Source organism: Schistocerca serialis, chromosome 9 (assembly GCF_023864345.2).
Source record: "Schistocerca serialis cubense isolate TAMUIC-IGC-003099 chromosome 9, iqSchSeri2.2, whole genome shotgun sequence".
NCBI lineage: Eukaryota > Metazoa > Arthropoda > Insecta > Orthoptera > Acrididae > Schistocerca > Schistocerca serialis.
Window position 1 is genome coordinate 380412773 of NC_064646.1, and position 19707 is coordinate 380432479.

General features: G+C 41.8%; 1 protein-coding gene across 2 annotated transcripts in view; it reads right to left on the bottom strand.

Moving 5' to 3' along the window:
- Positions 1-19707, bottom strand: part of LOC126418869 (fatty acid synthase-like) — a 431809-nt gene that overhangs the window by 248642 nt on the left and 163460 nt on the right. For both annotated transcript variants that reach the window (XM_050085866.1, XM_050085867.1), the window contains exon 14: positions 10243-10390. In XM_050085866.1, coding sequence (XP_049941823.1) covers positions 10243-10390 — 148 coding nt within the window. The remainder of the gene's footprint in view (positions 1-10242; positions 10391-19707) is intronic.

A 19707-nucleotide genomic window follows, 5' to 3' on the forward strand; every position in this document is an offset into this window, starting at 1 on the left:
AAGGGTAGGAGCCAGAGGGTAGGGAAGGTGGTTTGGGGATTTCATATGGATGAACTAAGAGGTTACAAAGGTTAGGTGGACGGCGGAAAGACACTCTTGGTGGACTGGGGAGGATTTCATGAAGGATGGGTCTCATTTCCGGGCAGGATTTGAGGAAGTCGTATCCCTGCTGGAGAGCCACATTCAGAGTCTGATCCAGTCCCAGAAAGTATTCTGTCACAAGTGGGGCAGTTTGTGGTTCTTCTGTGGGAGGTTCTGGGTTTGAGGAGATGAGGAAGTGGCTCTGGTTATTTGCTTCTGTACCAGGTCGGGAGGGTAGTTGCGGGATGCGAAAGCTGTTTTCAGGTTGTTGGTGTAATGGTTCAGGGATTCCGGACTGGATCAGACTCATTTGCCACAAAGACCTAGGCTGTTGGGAAGAGACCGTTTGATGTGGAATGGGTGGCAGCTGTCATAATGGAGGTACTGTTGCTTGTTGGTGGGTTTGATGTGGACAGACATGTGAAGCTGGCCATTGGACAGATGGAGGTCAACGTCAAGGAAAGTGGCATGTGATTTGGAGCAGGACCTGGTGAATCTGATGGAACCGAAGAAGTTGAGGTTGGAGACGAAATTCTGGAGTTCTTCTTCACTGTGAGTCCAGATCATGAAGATGTCATCAATAAATCTGTACCAAACTTTGGGTTGGCAGGCCTGGGTAACCAAGAAGCTCCCTCTAAGCGACCCATGAATAGGTTGGCGTATGAGGGGGCCATCCTGGTACCCATGGCTGTTCCCTTTAATTGTTGGTATGTCTGGCCTTCAAAAGTGAAGAGGTTGTGGGTCAGGAGAGGTTTTAGGTAGGGTGGCAGGTGATCGGCGTGAAAGGAAGTGCTCCATCGCAGCAAGGCCCTGGACGTGCAGAATATTTGTGTATAAGGAAGTGGCATCAATGGTTACAAGGATGGTTTCCGGGGGTAACAGATTGGGTAAGGATTCCAGGCGTTCGAGAAAGTGGTTGGTGTCATTGATGAAGGATGGGAGACTCCATGTTATGGGTTGAAGGTGTTGATCCACGTAGGCAGAGATACGTTTTGTGGGGGCTTCGTAACCAGCTACAATGAGGCGGCTGGGATGATTGGATTTGTGAATTTTAGGAAGAAGGTAGAAGGTAGGGGTGTGGGGTGTCAGTGGGGTCAGGGGGTTCATGGAGTCAGGTGAAAGGTTTTGTAGGGGGCCTAAGGTTCTGATGATTCCTGGAAGCTCCGCCTGGACATGAGGAATGGGATTACCTTGGCAAACTTTGTATGCGGTGTTGTCTGAAAGCTGACGCAGTCCCTCAGCCACATACTCCCGACGATCAAGTACCACGGTCGTGGAACCCTTGTCCGCCGGAAGAATGACAATGGATCGGTCAGCCTTCAGATCACGGATAGCCTGGGCTTGAGCAGTGGTGATGTTGGGAGTAGGATTAAGGTTTTTTAAGAAGGATATAAATAAAACTTAATGGGATCGTTGTGGGGGTGTTCTTCCTAAAATTCACAAACCCAATCATCCCGGCTGCCCCATTGTAGCTGGTTACCAAGCCCCCACAGAACGTATCTCTGCCAACGTAGATCAACACCTTCAACTCATTACATGCAGTCTCCCATCCTTCATCAAAGACACCAACCACTTTCTCGAACGCCTGGAATCCTTACTCAATCTGTTACCCCCGGAAACCATCCTTGTAACCATTGATGCCACTTCCTTATACACAAATATTCTGCACGTCCAGGGCCTCACTGCGATGAAGCACTTCCTTTCACGCCGATCACCTGCCACCCTACCTAAAACCTCTTTCCTCATTACCTTAGCCAGCTTCATCCTGACCCACAACTTCTTCACTTTTGAAGGCCAGACATACCAACAATTAAAGGGAACAGCCATGGGTACCAGGATGGCCCCCTCGTACACCAACCTATTCATGGGTTGCTTAGAGGAAGCCTTCTTGGTTACCCAGGCCTGCCAAACCAAAGTTTGGTACAGATTTATTGATGACATCTTCATGATCTTGACTCACAGTGAAGAAGAACTCCATAATTTCCTCTCCAACCTCAACTCCTTTGGTTCCATCAGATTCACCTGGTCCTACTCCAAATCACATGCCACTTTCCTTGACGTTGACCTCCATCTGTCCAATGGCCAGCTTCACATGTTCGTCCACATCTAACCCACCAACAAGCAACAGTACATCCATTATGACAGCTGCCACCCATTCCACATCAAACAGTCCCTTCCCTACAGCCTAGGTCTTTGTGGCAAACGAATCTGCTCCAGTCCGGAATCTCTGAACCATTACACAAACAACCTGACAACAGCTTTCACATCCCGCAACTACCCTCCCGACCTGGTACAGAAGCAAATAACCAGAGCCACTTCCTCATCTCCTCAAACCCAGAACCTCCCACAGAAGAACCACAAACTGCCCCACTTGTGACAGGATACTTTCCGGGACTGGACCAGACTCTGAATGTGGCTCTCCAGCAGGGATATGACTTCCTCAAATCCTGCCCTGAAATGAGATCCATCCTTCATGAAATCCTTCCCACTCCACCAAGAGTGTCTTTCCGCCGTCCACCTAAACTTCGTAACCTGTTAGTTCATCCCTATGAAATCCCCAAATTAGTTCATCCCTATGAAATCCCCAAACCACCTTCCCTACCCTCTGGCTCCTACCCCTGTAACCGCCCCCGGTGTAAAACCTGTCTCATGCACCCTCCCACCACCACCTACTGCAGTCCTGTAACCCGGAAGGTGTACACGATCAAAGGCAGAGCCGCGTGTGAAAGCACCCACGTGATTTACCAACTGACCTGCCTACACTGTGACGCATTCTATGTGGGAATGACCAGCAACAAACTGTCCATTCGCATGAATGGACACAGGCAGACAGTGTTTGTTGGTAATGAGGATCACCCTGTGGCTAAACATGCCTTGGTGCACGGCCCGCACATCTTGGCACAGTGTTACACCGTCCGGGTTATCTGGATACTTCCCACTAACACCAACCTATCCGAACTCCGGAGATGGGAACTTGCTCTTCAATATATCCTCTCTTCCCGTTACCCACCAGGCCTCAATCTCCGCTAATTTCAAGTTGCCGCCACTCATACCTCACCTGTCATTCAACAAGATCTTTGCCTCTGCACTTCTGCCTCGACTGACATCTCTGCCCAAACTCTTTGTCTTTGAATATGTCTGCTTGTGTCTGTATATGTGTGGATGGATATGTGTGTGTGTGCGAGTTTTTGCCCCTAAGGTAAGTCTTTCCGCTCCCGGGATTGGAATGACTCCTTACCCTCTCCCTTAAAACCCACATCCTTTCGTCTTTCCCTCTCCTTCCCTCTTTCGTGATGAGGCAATCGTTGGTTGTGAAAGCTAGAATTTTGTGTGTATGTTTGTGTTTGTTTGTGTGTCTATCGACCTGCCAGCACTTTCGTTTGGTAAGTCACATCATCTTGGTTTTTACATATATATATCTGTGTGTGTGTGTGTACAAACTCTAAAAACAATAACAAATAACAAATTCAATATCTTCTATGCTGTCATAATAAACCAAACAAGCCAAATATCTGTAAACAAATACAAATGGAAGTTGATGGCACACAGTGATAGAAAAGACAAAATCACAGCTATGCATAGGAGAGAAAACAAGTTTCTAATAACTGGCAACTTTCTTTTGAAATATACTGCTGTCCCTACCTGAAAAATCGACATGCAACACAGAATTACAACACAACAACTCAGGAAACATTTTAAAAATGTGATAAATTTAAAACAAGCATCTACCGAATGGAACCCTGAACCCAAATGGTATTACAAAGGTGTTTTGGACATACTGCAACAAACTCTTTAAGAAGCAGCAGCAAAAAAGAATTTACGAACAAAACAAGAAACATTATTTATGAGAGGTCTATTCTCATACTTAATGGAGTCATAAAAAGAAGGTCAGTGAGTGGTAAATATATTCCATAATAAACTGTACTATCAAAGAGCAATGCGATCATCTTGGGGCTAAGATCGACAGGAAGTGCAAAATGGCTAAGTGGGGATGGCTAGAGGACAAATGTAAGGGTGTAGAGGCGTATATCACTAGGGGTAAGATAGATACTGCCTACAGGAAAACTAAAGAGACCTTTGGAGAAAAGAAAACCACTTGCATGAATATCAAGAGCTCAGATGGAAACCCAGTTCTAAGCAAAGAAGGGAACTCAGAAAGGTGGAAGGAGTATATAGAGGGTGTATACAAGGGCAATGTTCTTGAGGACAATATTATAGAAATGGAAGAGAATGTAGATGAAGATGAAATAGGAGATATGATACTACGTAAAGAGTTTGACAGAGCACTGAAAGACCTAAGTCGAAACTAGGTCCCGGGAGTAGACCTCATTCCATTAGAACTACTGACAATCTTGGGAGAGCCAGGCCTAACAAAACTCTACCATCTAAAGAGCAGGATGTATGAGACAGGCGAAATACCCTCAGACTTCAAGAGGAATATAATAATTCCAATCCCAAAGACAGCAGGTGTTGACAGATGTGAAAATTATCGAACTATCAGTTTAATAAGCCACAGCTGCCAAATACTAACACGAATTCTTTACAGACAAACAGAAAAATGGTAGAAGCCAACCTCGGGGAAGATCAGTTTGGATTCCATAGAAATGTTGGAACACGTGAGGCAATACTGACCCTAAGACTTATCTTAGAAAATAGATTAAGGAAAGGCAAACCTACATTTCTAGCATTTGCAGACTTAGAGAAAGCTTTTGACAATGTTGACTGGAATACTCTCTTTCAAATTCTGAAGGTTGCAGGGGTACAATACAGGAAGTGAAAGGCTATTTACAATTTGTACAGAAGGCAGATGGCAGTTACAAGAGTTGAGGGGCATGAAAGGGAAGCAGTGGTTGGGAAGGGAGTCTGACAGGGTTGTAGCCTATCCCCAGCAAGCAGTAAAGGAAACAAAAGAAAAATTCAGAGTAGGAATTAAACACCATGGAGAAGAAATAAAAACTTTGAGGTTCACTGATGACATTGTAATTCTCTCAGAAACAGCAAAGGACCTGGAAGAGCAACTGAACGGTATGGACAGTGTCTTGAAAGGAGAATATAAGATGAACATCAACAAAAGCGAAACAAGGATAATGGAATGTAGTCAAATTATATCAGGTGATGCTGAGGGAATTAGGTTAGGAAATGAGACACTTAAAGTAATAGATGGGTTTTGCTATTTGGGGAGCAAAATAGCTGATGATGGTTGAAGTAGGGAGGATATAAAATGTAGACTGGCAATGACAAGGAACGTATTTCTGAAGAAGAGGAATTTGTTGACATTGAGTTTAGATTTAAGTGTCAGGAAGTTGTTTCTGAAAGTATTTGTATGGACTGTAGCCATGTATGGAAGTGAAACATGGACAATAAATAGTTTAGACAAGAAGAGAACAGAATCTTTCGAAATGTGGTGCTACAGAAGAATGCTGAAGGTTACATGGGTAGATGACATAACAGGAGGTAGTGAATAGAATTGGAGAGAAGAGAAATTTGTAGCACAACTTGACTAGAAGAAGGGATCGGTTGGTAGAGGATACTCTGAGGCATCAAGGGATCACCAGTTTAGTATTGGAGGGTAAAAATCATAGAGGGAGACCAAAGGATGAATACACTAAACAGATTCAGAAGGATGTTGGTTGCAGTAGGTACTGGGAGATGAAGAAGCTTGCACATGATAGAGTAGCATGGAGAGCTGCATCAAACCAGTCTCTGGGCTGAAGACCACAACAACAACAGTTACTTATGCAGATGACAGAACTTTACTGTTCACAGACAAAGACACAGAAAACCTAAAAATAAAAGCCAGTTTAGAAGTAAATAATATTATTCTAAGATTTACTGATTTAATTTTGCATAACAGTGTTACTAAGACACTTTGTCTAAATTTCAAACTAAAGACCTTCACAATGAAGATATCAGTATTTGAACAGATGAGTGTATAACAGAAAACTCCAAACATGCTAAATTGCTTGCAAAAATAATCAGTGAAAATGTAAACTGGGATAAACACATTGAATATATAAGTCGCAAGATCAGCTCAGACCTGTTTGTACTGCACTAACACAGCTACTTAAAAGAAAAAAAACTATAAAAATGATATACTATGCACTACCCCATTTGACAGTAAGTTATGGCAGAGTTTTGTAAGGAGACATCTAAAAAAAAGCATTAATAGGGTATTCAGATTATGAGGCGTATTCAGAAAGTAAGTGCACTAGATTTTTACATTCTTTATAAAAAGTATACTAATAAATTACAAGATATTGTTCATACACTTATTGACTATATGTCTACATAAATGCCATACTGTTCAATGCATGTCGTGAGTCATGGCATAAGCATCTTTAGGCCCTCCTCAAAGAACTCTCCTGCAAGCTCCTTCCCCCACTTCAGAACCTCTTTCTGCACATTCTCATCAGCTGAAAATTTAATTCCACTCATGTGTGCCTTCAAGGAGGTTAAAAGATGATAATCTGAAGGTGTCAAGTGAGAAGAATGTGGGGTGTAGTTCAAAATATCCCCACTGAATGAGTCCAAGATCAGCTTTGTGGCTAAGTCCATGTGAGAACAGGCATTATTGTGCAACAAGCACACTTCTCTCCTCATTTTTCCTCTACCTTTGTTTTGTTTTGATTGCTCCTTTTGAGTTTTTTCAAGATCCCACAATATGAGGGTGGTTTGATAAATTTCATAAATTTCCATGAAAAAATGAAACAGTTTTTTTTTTTTTTTTTTTTTGTGCCTTCATAGCTGATAAAATTCAAACAATGGAAATTCCAGGATCGAATTTAACAGTTGCTGAGACTGCAGTTGTGTGTAAGAGTTGCATTTGCATGTGTGTGTGTGTTTGTGTGTGTGTGTGTGTGTGTGTGTGTGTGTGTGCGTGTCTGCATATGTGTGTGTGTGTGTGTGTGTGTGTGTGTTTGTGTGTGTGTGTTTGTGTGTGACTGTGCCTGTTGGCAGTCTAGTCCCCGTACACTCCACCAGACAGTGCTGTTCTCCTCTCCCCCCATCCATGCACTACCATCCCTTTGCCTTCCCCGCCTCCTCCAGATTGCTGCTTTCATTCCACATTACAGCTGCATTCTGGTCCAAGTCACGTGTGTGTGAGGTGTGCATACTTGTGTGAATGAATGTGTGTGCATTTCTCTTTCTTTTTATGATGAAGGCTGTGGCCAAAAGCTCATATGTATGTGTCTTTTACTTGTGTCTGTCTGAAACTTAATGTGTCAACTTTATTGTAAATAGCAATCTATCTTTTACCTACATTGTTAAAATTCTATATGATGTTTGAAATCATGTCCTCTGAGTGCCTGATGTAGTGACAGATGATAAGGGGTAATTTAAGTTGATACAGGATATGAACAACACTCGTCAAGCTGATTCCACATTCCTTAGTGATACGTCTCATGTCACCATGCAGACTGATAAGTGTCATAAATAAAACAGGTTCTTCATGTGCTGTGTCAGGTGCAGTCTTCATCCTCAAACTCTGTTTGACATTGAAGCTGTCTGTCTACATTAGTGACCTAATAATTCATGTAAGTGCCTGGCATGATGGACAGTGACAACAGCCTTATTGTTTTAAGAACACTTCTTTGACATTAGTCATATAAAAGTAGCATGTCCAATTTCTCACTGGTGTACATGTCTGCATGAATGGAATGTTGCAGCAGAAATGACCAACCAGTAGATGACAGAGTTCCTGGTAGCCCTGCAGTGCAGACACATAAACAGTCAAAAGGCTTGATACAACATTATAGCCTGCCATGTGTGTGTTCAGAAAGCGAAAGCTGATTCCATCCTGAGTGCAAACATGTGACTAGTTGAGAGGCTTGAGACAGCAACATAGCCTGGCATGAGAATAGTTAGAATTCAATAGGCAATTCCAGCCAGCTTACCTTTCAATCTTAGAACATTTCTCATATTCTTTTGTGAAGAATTTCCAGTTCAAAATTAAACTCATTATATTACCATCGTATCTTTTCTATGTACCACAACACAGAAGCAATTATATTATTAATATGCAGGGTGACAATTACTGAACTATATGAAGAAAAGTAAATTAGTTACAAACTACAGCATGCACACACTTTATTCAACATGTACAACATCACAACAGATATTCAGATTTGGATTATGGCGTGTACAATATTACTCTGTCGATGACCTCCAGAATGGCTATTTTCGGCTCAGCAATGGTTTTGGGGTTATTACTGTACAACTTGTCTTTAATATAGCCCCACAAAAAGGAGTAGCATGTGTTCAGATCTGGAGAATATGGCGGCCAATTGAGGCTCATGTCAGCTCCATCTTGTATGAACCATATCTTGTTGAAATCAGGGTCACTTTTGATGATGTGGATAAATCATTTTTCAAAACCTCCACACACCATTTGGTAGTCACCATGCCATCAAGGCATATCGCACCGATTATTCCGTGACTGGACTCTGCACACCACACAGTCACCTGTTGAGGGTGAAGAGACTTCTCAATCATGAAATGTGGATTCTCAGGCTCCCAATTGCACCAGGTTTGCTTATTGAGGAACCCATCCAATTTAAAGTTGGCTTCATGTGCTAAAACAAACCACACTAATTCCCACCATGCCCCATGGCCAACCATGCAGTTTGAACAAACACAAACCATTCAAAAGTTACAGTGATTTTATTTCATGTAGTTCAATAATTGTCACCCTGTAATTATGCACTTGTTTGAGAACACTTGAAAAATACAAGAGAGTACTGTTGCCACATCTCTGTGAGAGCATAGCCTTTACGTTGTGTGAAAAACTCTGAACTTGTTCATGTGTATATCAAGGGTCATTCACTGCACCCGGAGATAGAGCCTGAACTTCTGGAACTTTAAGTGTCAGTTTGTTCAAATTTGTTTATTTTCTTGTGAACTTTAACTAACAAATCTCAGGTACAAGAATATGGTGATTTAGGTTCTATTAATGGTTTATAGCCAGTAAATACTGTAACCATAAAACTGGTTATTTATTTACTGTAGGTTACAGTAATAGAACAACTATTTTTAGCACAAGCTAATATTTTATATTCGGTTTTAAGACATGTTTATTTCATCATTACTTGTATTTTAACTATCCATTCTGGCTCATCTGAGGATACTAACTATTTGATCATATTATACTGATCATGATCATAAGGGTTACTTAGTCCAAACTCTATACCAGTCACACAAGGTTCTTAAATTCACAAAATGAAACATTCATTTTCCTGAAATAAGAGCTAGCAGAATAAAATGTTCTGACAATTTGTGAGTGGGTTCATTAAAAACTCACATTGACTGGATGTATTGCATTCTGAACAATGGAATATCCATCACACCACAGAGATTTCTCTGCCTTTTTCAATACATAGAGCTGTTTCGAAAGAAACATTTGTGAGCATAACAGCTGTTATCATGAATAGCAGAGTCAATATGATCACAATAACATAATTTCATGTGTTTGCTCATTAGGGTTTGCAATATGCTACAGTTCTGCTACAAATACATCATATTTTTTAAGTGAGCAAGAAATTTTAGAGAACTGTTTCGGAAGAAACACTTGTGTACATAACAGCTATTTTCAGGAATAGCAGAGTCAATATGATTGATATGACATAATTTCATGCATGTGCTCATTAGATTTTGCAGCATGCTGCAATTCTGCTACAAATACATCACATTTGTTAAGTGAGCAAGAAATTTTGGAGGCTCAAGAGGAAGAAATTGCCCAAAAACTTTTCACTTTGTAATTCATTTTAGGCAGTAAAGACTTAACATACCCATGCTAAAATTCACTTTACAAACTGAGAGATGATTTTATATTTATTACTGATTCTTGCCCTAGCTGGCCACTTATAATCAATTTTTGAAAATCAGTAAGCAACACGAAGCAAACAAAAATGCAAAGAAAGTATACTTGAAACTACCCCCTCTCTTCCTCTCTCTTTGTGTGTGTATTTGTAACCCTGAATAAGGAGTCACTATTGGATACATATGTGCCAAACACTCTTCAAATATTTATAGCAGTATTACTACGGTCTTTCAATTATATTAATTACAAAATATCTATGAATGATGGCAAAAATTAACCATTCAATAAAATTGCATCTTATTTGTGGGCTAAGTTTTAAAATAAAGAAGATGACATGTCCTTACAGAAGTATTGTTTCCAGATGTCACATACCAATCTTCTGAATGTTCCCATTTGATGAATGGGGATATCATGGATGTTCCTCGACTTACTGGATACTGAACTTTGGGATACAGTTCAGTTAGATGCAAGTCCACATGAGAGAGGTACAATCTGTGAACACAATTACAGACTTAAGATTCACTCCAAAAGCTAATAGACAGATTATTTTTCTTCTGCTTATTGAAAGATTAATTTCAGGAATATACACTGAAATATGAAGTATACATTAAAGTTATAAGAGCAATGACAAAGTTAAAAAAATGATATGCAGATTAGGATAAGAGTGAATAAAACAGAATCAATTCAGAAAGTAATAAACAGTAACACTGGTAAGCACCAATAAATACTGCCACATTTCCATACAGATTGCAGGAAAAATTGTGGATCCACAGCAAATTGCTACAATATTTAATGAACAGGCGTAGCCCAAAACTTGATCAAAAACAGTAGCTTTTCAAGCTGTTGATTCCTATAAATAAATAAAAACTATGTTTCTGTATCCAGTAACACCACAAAAAGTAAAAGATGCTACTAGCAAGATGGTAAACCAAACAAAGTATTCAAACATAGTGAAAAGAAAAAAAAAAAAAAAAAATTCATCGCTTGCAGTCATTAATCATACAATATTTTCCACATGAGCAGACTTTAGAGATGTCAAAAAAATTGAGAGTGGAGCACTTTTTTATAATTTTGGAGACTGGCTACTTAAAACAATATTGGACGTAGGAAACAGTCCATTTACACCTTTTTTAAAAGCTTTCTCAGCACATATGTAATCTATGTATCTTCAAGATTAATATACACTAAGTAAGGGGCAAGATTTAAGATTTATTTTTCATATTTACTTTAGTTCTTTTATGTATTACAAGCTTTTAAATAATTCTGACTGAAAGTACAACTATCTTCCAAAGTGCGAGGTGTTTTTTTGAGCAATTCCTTCATCTTGAGTTTCCAAAATTACTTGCTCATTCAACAAATGTGGCATATTTGTAGCAGAATTACAGCAAACTGCAAAACCAAATGAAAACATGCTTGAAATTATGTCAGTGAGGTCATATCGACTCAACCTTTCATGACAGCAGCTGTTACGTTTGTTAATGTTTCTTTCAAAATAATTCTGTAAATTGATACAGAAAGCAGCATCACTCAATGACCTGGTTGCAAGGTGTTTGAATATTGTTCTTATACAAAATGAGCACAATTTCAGAGTGATAGATGGCTCACAGGGGGCAGTCCTTATAACACAAAGTTATGACCTGAGCTATGCTCAGCTTGGTCTCTGAAATTATAGTAGTGATAGATATAACATAACAAACTTCAGATCACTGTCATTGTTATCCAGATTCTCAAAAATTACTCAAAGAGTAATGTATGTGAGATAATTAGATTTCCTGAATAAAAAAATCCACAGTTCACAATATTCACTAAAAGACTTTAGAAGACACACATCCACTGAAACTGCAGTATTTGAGTTTCTGAAACCATTACGGATTGCTTCTAGACTTTTCAAAAGCCACACATGTCATGCATCACAATCTACTACTCAGTAGGATATACACTCCTGGAAATGGAAAAAAGAACACATTGACACCGGTGTGTCAGACCCACCATACTTGCTCCGGACACTGCGAGAGGGTTGTACAAGCAATGATCACACACACGGCACAGCGGACACACCAGGAACCGCGGTGTTGGCCGTCGAATGGCGCTAGCTGCGCAGCATTTGTGCACCGCCGCCGTCAGTGTCAGCCAGTTTGCCGTGGCATACGGAGCTCCATCGCAGTCTTTAACACTGGTAGCATGCCGCGACAGCGTAGACGTGAACCGTATGTGCAGCTGACGGACTTTGAGCGAGGGCGTATAGTGGGCATGCGGGAGGCCGGGTGGACGTACCGCCGAATTGCTCAACACGTGGGGCGTGAGGTCTCCACAGTACATCGATGTTGTCGTCAGTGGTCGGCGGAAGGTGCACGTGCCCGTCGACCTGGGACCGGACCGCAGCGACACACGGATGCACGCCAAGACCGTAGGATCCTACGCAGTGCCGTAGGGGACCGCACCGTCACTTCCCAGCAAATCAGGGACACTGTTGCTCCTGGGGTATCGGCGAGGACCATTCGCAACCGTCTCCATGAAGCTGGGCTACGGTCCCGCACACCGTTAGGCCATCTTCCGCTCACGCCCCAACATCGTGCAGCCCGCCTCCAGTGGTGTCGCGACAGGCGTGAATGGAGGGACGAATGGAGACGTGTCATCTTCAGCGATGAGAGTCGCTTCTGCCTTGGTGCCAATGATGGTCGTATGCGTGTTTGGCGCCGTGCAGGTGAGTGCCACAATCAGGACTGCATATGACCGAGGCACACAGGGCCAACACCCGGCATCATGGTGTGGGGAGCGATCTCCTACACTGGCCGTACACCACTGGTGATCGTCGAGGGGACACTGAATAGTGCACGGTACATCCAAACCGTCATCGAACCCATCGTTCTACCATTCCTAGACCGGCAAGGGAACTTGCTGTTCCAACAGGACAATGCACGTCCGCATGTATCCCGTGCCACCCAACGTGCTCTAGGAGGTGTAAGTCAACTACCCTGGCCAGCAAGATCTCCGGATCTGTCCCCCATTGAGCATGTTTGGGACTGGATGAAGCGTCGTCTCATGCGGTCTGCACGTCCAGAACGAACGCTGGTCCAACTGAGGCGCCAGGTGGAAATGGCATGGCAAGCCGTTCCACAGGACTACATCCAGCAACTCTACGATCGTCTCCATGGGAGAATAGCAGCCTGCATTGCTGCGAAAGGTGGATATACACTATACTAGTGCCAACATTGTGCATGCTCTGTTGCCTGTGTCTATGTGCCTGTGGTTCTGTCAGTGTGATCATGTGATGTATCTGACCCCAGGAATGTGTCAATAAAGTTTCCCCTTCCTGGGACAATGAATTCACGGTGTTCTTATTTCAATTTCCAGGAGTGTATTCTTACGGTAGTTTGGGAATGACCTAGTCAGAACCTCGTCCCACATACTGTTCCCACTCCAAATGGCCTTGGCATCAAATTACACATCTCCCACTGTCACCCTTCTTTCTATAATGATCTCCATGTGTTTAGAGTCCACCAATTCTTAACCATCACCAACATAATCCTGCAAAGCAATATCAGTCAGGCACAAACCTCCTTGTGATACCTTCTTTCCATATGAAAAATTCTCTCCTGCTACACTATTCCAAGTTCCTGGATCCCATAAAACACACTGAAACTCTTGCCCTCCACGGGCTAGTGCAACATGCACAATTCCACCTCAAAAAATTCTCAACCCTCTTCACTTCCTACTCCTGCCTTAGACCAACACTACCCAAAACCTCCACAACCACCAAACCTCCCTCAATCCCTTCATAGATGACAAATGCTGTCTTGCAGAGCTACTGTATATGGTCAACCCTTAAAAACACCCTCCCACCATCAAACACAATTCAGAACATAAACAGACCCAAAACACAGTCATGAATCTTTCCTCCAAAAGCCTAAGACCTGCAGAAGTATCAGTTCCCTCCAAAGGCCTCACCTTTTGCCCCACTCCCAAATTCAGTTATGCACAACTTGTTAAAGACCTTATCTACTTCTCCCAGTCCCTACAGTGGAAATACTTTTTTGCCACTATACCAATCAATCAGATTCAACCAAAGACCAATGTTGAACCCTGCCTGACTCAGATGACTCCTCCATCCAACTGTGATCCACCCCCACTGCTCCCAAATCACTTCCTGTTAACTTTCCAGAATTTCTTAACCTCAAACCTAGCCCCATCATCATTCCCCAAATCTCTCAACACACAAATTAACCTTACATCTGCTGAAAGACTGCAATCCACCATCTCTAACTGATCCTGACCTTATAATCCTATCTGCTGACAAAGGACCCACCACTGTTGTTTTGAACTGCAAGGATTACTTGGCAGAAGGATTCTGTCAGCTGTCAGATTCATCCATCTACAAACCCTGCTACAGTGACCCCATTCCAGAAATCCAGTAGGATCTCCAGTTTCTCCATAAACTCCACCACCCAGGATGCCCTATTGTGGCTGGTTACTGTGTCCCCACTGAGAGAATCTCTTCTGCTGTAGACCAACACCTTCAGGCTATTACCCACAACCTACCCTCCTATATAAAAGATACCAACTATTTCCTCCACTGACTCTCCACAGTTTCTGTTCCTTTACCACATGGTGGCCTGGTCATCACTGCTGAAATGACCTCCCTTTACACTAACATCCCTAATGCCCATGGACTTTCCACTATCGAACACTACCTTTCCCAATTACTGATGGATTCCAAACCATCAACCTCCTTCCTTGTCGCCATGACCAGCTATATCCTCACCCACAATTACCTCTCCTATGGAAGCATTATCTACAAACAAATCCCGGGTATGGCTACAGGCACTGCATGGCACCATCCTATAACAGCCTATTCATCAACCATCCAGAGGAAACCTTGTTATATACCCGGAATCCCAAACCCCCACTTGGTTCAGATTCACTGATGACATCTTTGCGATCTGGATCGAGGGTGAAGTCACCCTATCCACATTCCTCCAGAGCCTCAACACATTTTCCCCCATTCATTTCACCTAGTCCTACTCAATCCAACAAGCCCCTTCCTCATGTTGACCTCCACCTCAAAAATGGCTACATCAGTACTTCTGTTCATCTCAAACCTACCTACCACCAGCAAACCTCCACTTCAACAGCTGTCACTCATTCCATACCAAGAACACCTTTCCACACAGCCTTGCTGCCCATGGCTGTCGCATCTGTAGTGACAAGCAGCCCGTCTTGAAATACACAGAGGCTCTCACTGAGACCTTCACAGACCTTAAGTAGCCCCCCCTCCCCCTTTCCAACCTTGAACAAAAGCAAAACTCCCATTCCATGTCTTTCCAGTCACACACAACCTCCCAAGTCCCATTGTCTAGCCAGAGAAGGATCCCTCTCATGATTCAGTACCACTCAGGATTGGAGCAATTGAATTACATTCTCCACCAGGTTTTTGGCTACCTCTTGTTGTGCCCTGAAATGAGAAATGTCCTATCCACTATCCTTCTCAACCCTCCTGCAGTGGTATTCCACCGCCCATCGAATCTCATCCATTCCTACACAAGCCCTGCCCCCAACCGCTTGCCTCATGGCTCATATCACTGAAAGAGACATAGATGCAAGGGCTGTCCCATATGTCCTCCCACCACTATCTACTCCAATCCAGTCACATACATCATCTATCCCATCAAAGGCAGGGCTACCTGTGAATCCAGTCATGTGATCTACAAGCTAGGCTGCAAGCACTGGTCTGCATTCTAAGTGGGCATGGCAACCAACAAGCTGTCTGTCTGCATGAATGGCCACTGACAAATTGTGGCCAAGAACCAGCTGGACTACCTCATTGCTGAGCACACCACCCTATACAACGTTCTTCATTTAATGACTGCTTCACAGCCTGTGTCATATGGATCTGTCCACTAACACCAGTTTTTATGAACTGCACAGGTGGGAACTCTCCCTGCAATATATCCTCTCTTCCCATTACCCTCAAAAATTTTGTTAGTCACTGTCCTTACCCACCTAGCACCTCCCCTGTTCTCATTCTAGCACTACACAGCCCTCTGTTCCACCAAAGCACACTCAGTCTTTTTACTTCTATAATTTTCCACTATCCTCGCCCTCTATCTAATCTCCCGACTGTACCTCGCTGCCCTACCTGCTCTCCATCTTGTCCCTGTACACTTCCACAAGCAGCACATTACTGTCCCCCAACCCTATCCTGCTATCCATTCCCTGCCCTGCCCCAGCCTCCTCCTTACCCCCACCACCTGGTTGCCTCTCCCAACGTGTGGTGTTGCTTACAGTGTGGCTTCAGCTGTTAGAGACTGGGGCCATGTGTGTGTGAGTTGTGTTTGCATATGTGTGTGTGCATGCACGCGCGCGCGAGTGTGTGTGTGTGTGTGTGTGTGTGTGTGTGTGTGTGTGTGTGTTGTCCTGTTGGCTCACTTTCTGACAGAGCTTTGTTGTGCCTATATGTGACTCAGCATCACCACTATATGGTGAGTAGCAACTGTCCTTTTCATAATATTGTTACATTACATACCGAATTTTGCATTGTTTCATTTCCTATGTGTCAGACAAGTACTAAAGAGTAGAAGTATAGCACAATTATGAAACTTTTGTCTAAATCTTCAGAAATGTTAATTATGGCATATGTCAAAGTTTTGTATTAGATGGTTTGCTGTTGATAACATTATAAGTGTTTGCCCCCATATGGTACGTCTCCATGACCCACAGTTCCGAGTGACTTTCCTGAAATCTACCCCTTTTCCTAGACCTCTCCAATTCTTTTCCTTCACCGTCCTTCCTCCCCTTCACCCCTTCTGAATGAAGGAGGAGCCACTGGTTGCAAAAGCTTGCCAATCACAACAGTCTTTTATGTGTGTGCTCTGTTGCACTTGTTGAGTAGATTTTTTTATCTATCAAATTAAATAGTTTTATAAATGTTTTGCCACTAGTTATATACACCATATGCAGCGATTTTTTCAGATGATACGAGTCTTTCTGTAAATTAAGGTACTACATGAAGTATGTCAGTGGCAGAGTATCAATGTAATGACAGAAATGGTTTTTTGACGACTGTTTGGTAATAAATAAGTGTGGTTGAGGTTCAACTATCCAAGAAACAATGAAGAATCTAATAAACTAATTACCTTCGGAAGCTATTTGTTTCAAAAGGCCTCACATACAAAATTCTTAGGAGTAATGGATACTGTGATGCAATATATCACTTATGTATAGTGATGTATTGCTCAACAGGTACATAACTAATGAATAATGCTTGCAACATTTGAAAATATTTTTTATTAGTTAAGTAATTTTGGATCGCAAACTGTTTGCAAATTTTTGTTATTGTTTGTGCTGTACATGGGTATAGGTGGATACCGTGTGTCTTCAAGGGGGCTCAACAGTTGCAGCTTTACCATGACTTGCAGTACCTGGCATTCAGTTACTCTGTGCTGTGGCATTTGGTTTGGAGATGCAGGGTGTGCCATGAAAAAGAGGGTGCTGTGACAATACTAATGATGTCATCAAATACAAGAGAAACATGCATTACCTGTCAAATATGTATTCATTCTGTTGCAGTAGCTCAAGCTGTCTGTTTTTCATTCATGTGGAGATTTTATTGTGGTGTTTCTTATAAACAGCTGTTCATACAAGTAGTCATTTTACTTGAGAGTACAAACAAACATCAAGTTAATCTGAGATATGTCATATTCATTTTTGAAATTGGATATTTTGCTGTGCTCTTCACTTCCAGTGACTGCTGAATAATACACAGTCACTTAAGATAGGAAAGCCGTGTAGAGAAAACTTAAATCAATATTTTTACATGTGAAAAATGCTTTAGAAGTACTGAACTACAGAAACACTCTTGTGCGCATATTATTCACTCTTTCACAGTTTAGTGAGGTACACGATTTTCATAAATGTGGAACAGCAAACCTTTATAAAATCCAGAAGTGAGTTATAGGAACTGTAAAAGGAGTTTGTCAAGGGGGATTGCGTAGGGATTGTTTTAAAGAACTTAAAATCTCAACTTTCCAGCCATTTACATACATGAATGCATGGGCTTCCTGAACTCCCATGATGTCTCAGTGGTAGGCCGATCAAACACAGACACACATACACACACAGACACACACACACACACACACACACACACACACACACACACACACACACAAACAACTATTTAGGTGCATCATATTTGATGTTTCTTCTGCACAATTTCATCAGAGGGCAGGGCCATATGGAACAAACAAATTGGAGTCTACATGTCAGAGACCCATTACAAGCAACATGCTGTAACTGAATTATTGGTTGAGGAAAAAGAACCATTGGTGAACATCCATAAACATTTATGTGCAGTGTGTGGTAATGATTTAGTTGACAGGGGTTTTGTTTGGTGAAAAATAAAGAGAGTTAAAAGTGGCAGGAAGTGTAGAAACTGAGCTTTATGATCAGACACATATGGGTCATCCAGCCACAGTCACTGTTCCCAACAGGGTAAATCATGCAGATGCCATTATTCCTGCAGAGTGGCACATCACAACTTGAGATTGGCTTTACTATTGGTGAACATTAGAAGTACATGTGCAGTGGTTGAGATGCTTGGTCTTTCAGAAGTGTGCTCATGATGGTGTCCTAGGATGTTCACAACAGATCACAAGATCCAAAGACAAGCCATTTTGTCTGTACTCTTTGAGCAGTTTGAGGCCAATGGATGGACCTTCAAGGATTATTACTGGTGATGAAACTTGGATGCATCACTTTGACCCAGAAACAAAAAGGCAGTCACTAGTAGCATTACCCACAATCACCAAAAAAGAGGACATTCAAGCCAGTTCCCTTGTCACGATAACAATTGTTTCGGACAGTGATGGTGCCATTCTTGTGGATGTATTGCCAAAAGGATCAGCCATTAATTAATAGGTATATGTGAAGCCTCTGAACTAATGAACCATTTCTGATGTGTTTGGTCTGAGATGAATCCTAAAGAAATCTTTCTCAGCATTACACTGCATACCTTACACTGCAACCCACACAGAAATTTCAGAACCCCGGAACACAATGACATATGATGATGGCCAGACCTGATAAGAGTATAATTCATGCAGTGTAAGCATACTAACAGCACAGAATAAGAGTTTTTAGCAACAGGTAAAATATGATTTTATTCAATGCTGGCATAACAGCATAGAACATGATGGAGAAAAATAGTGTAAGTAAAAAAAATGTTGATACTGTCACCAAATTCTAACTCTTAAAAATAAATATGTTCTAATGAAAAAACTGTGTGACATTATTTTTGGTGATTATCATATGAAAAAAGAGACAAGATTTTCACAGGGAAATGGACGGAACAGATCTAGACCAAATAAGTATACAATATAATTGCAAACCCACTAACTCATGCAATAAATCAATGGAAGTGCTGAAATATGCCGAAATTAAACCACTTTTCCAACTGAATCAAGGGAGGTCACAGGAAATTATCATCCTATATGAAGTCTCACAGTCATGTCTAAAATATCTCAGAAGCGGCTGTTATCTAAATCCAACACCACATTGTAAAACGTTCCATCATTCTAAACATATCAGCTTGGTTTTCCTGCTACAGAAACACAACATACATGCTGTAAACAGATTTGTTGAGAAAATAATCATATCATTAGCATCTTTATATGAGAACAATAAGGTGGCAGGAATCACCTGCAACCTCCCAAACATGTTTATTCTATAACCCAAGACTTGCTTATTTAGAAATTTTTACAAGGGTAATCTGGGTTATTGAACTACAGCTGCTTAAATCCTACTTATCAAAC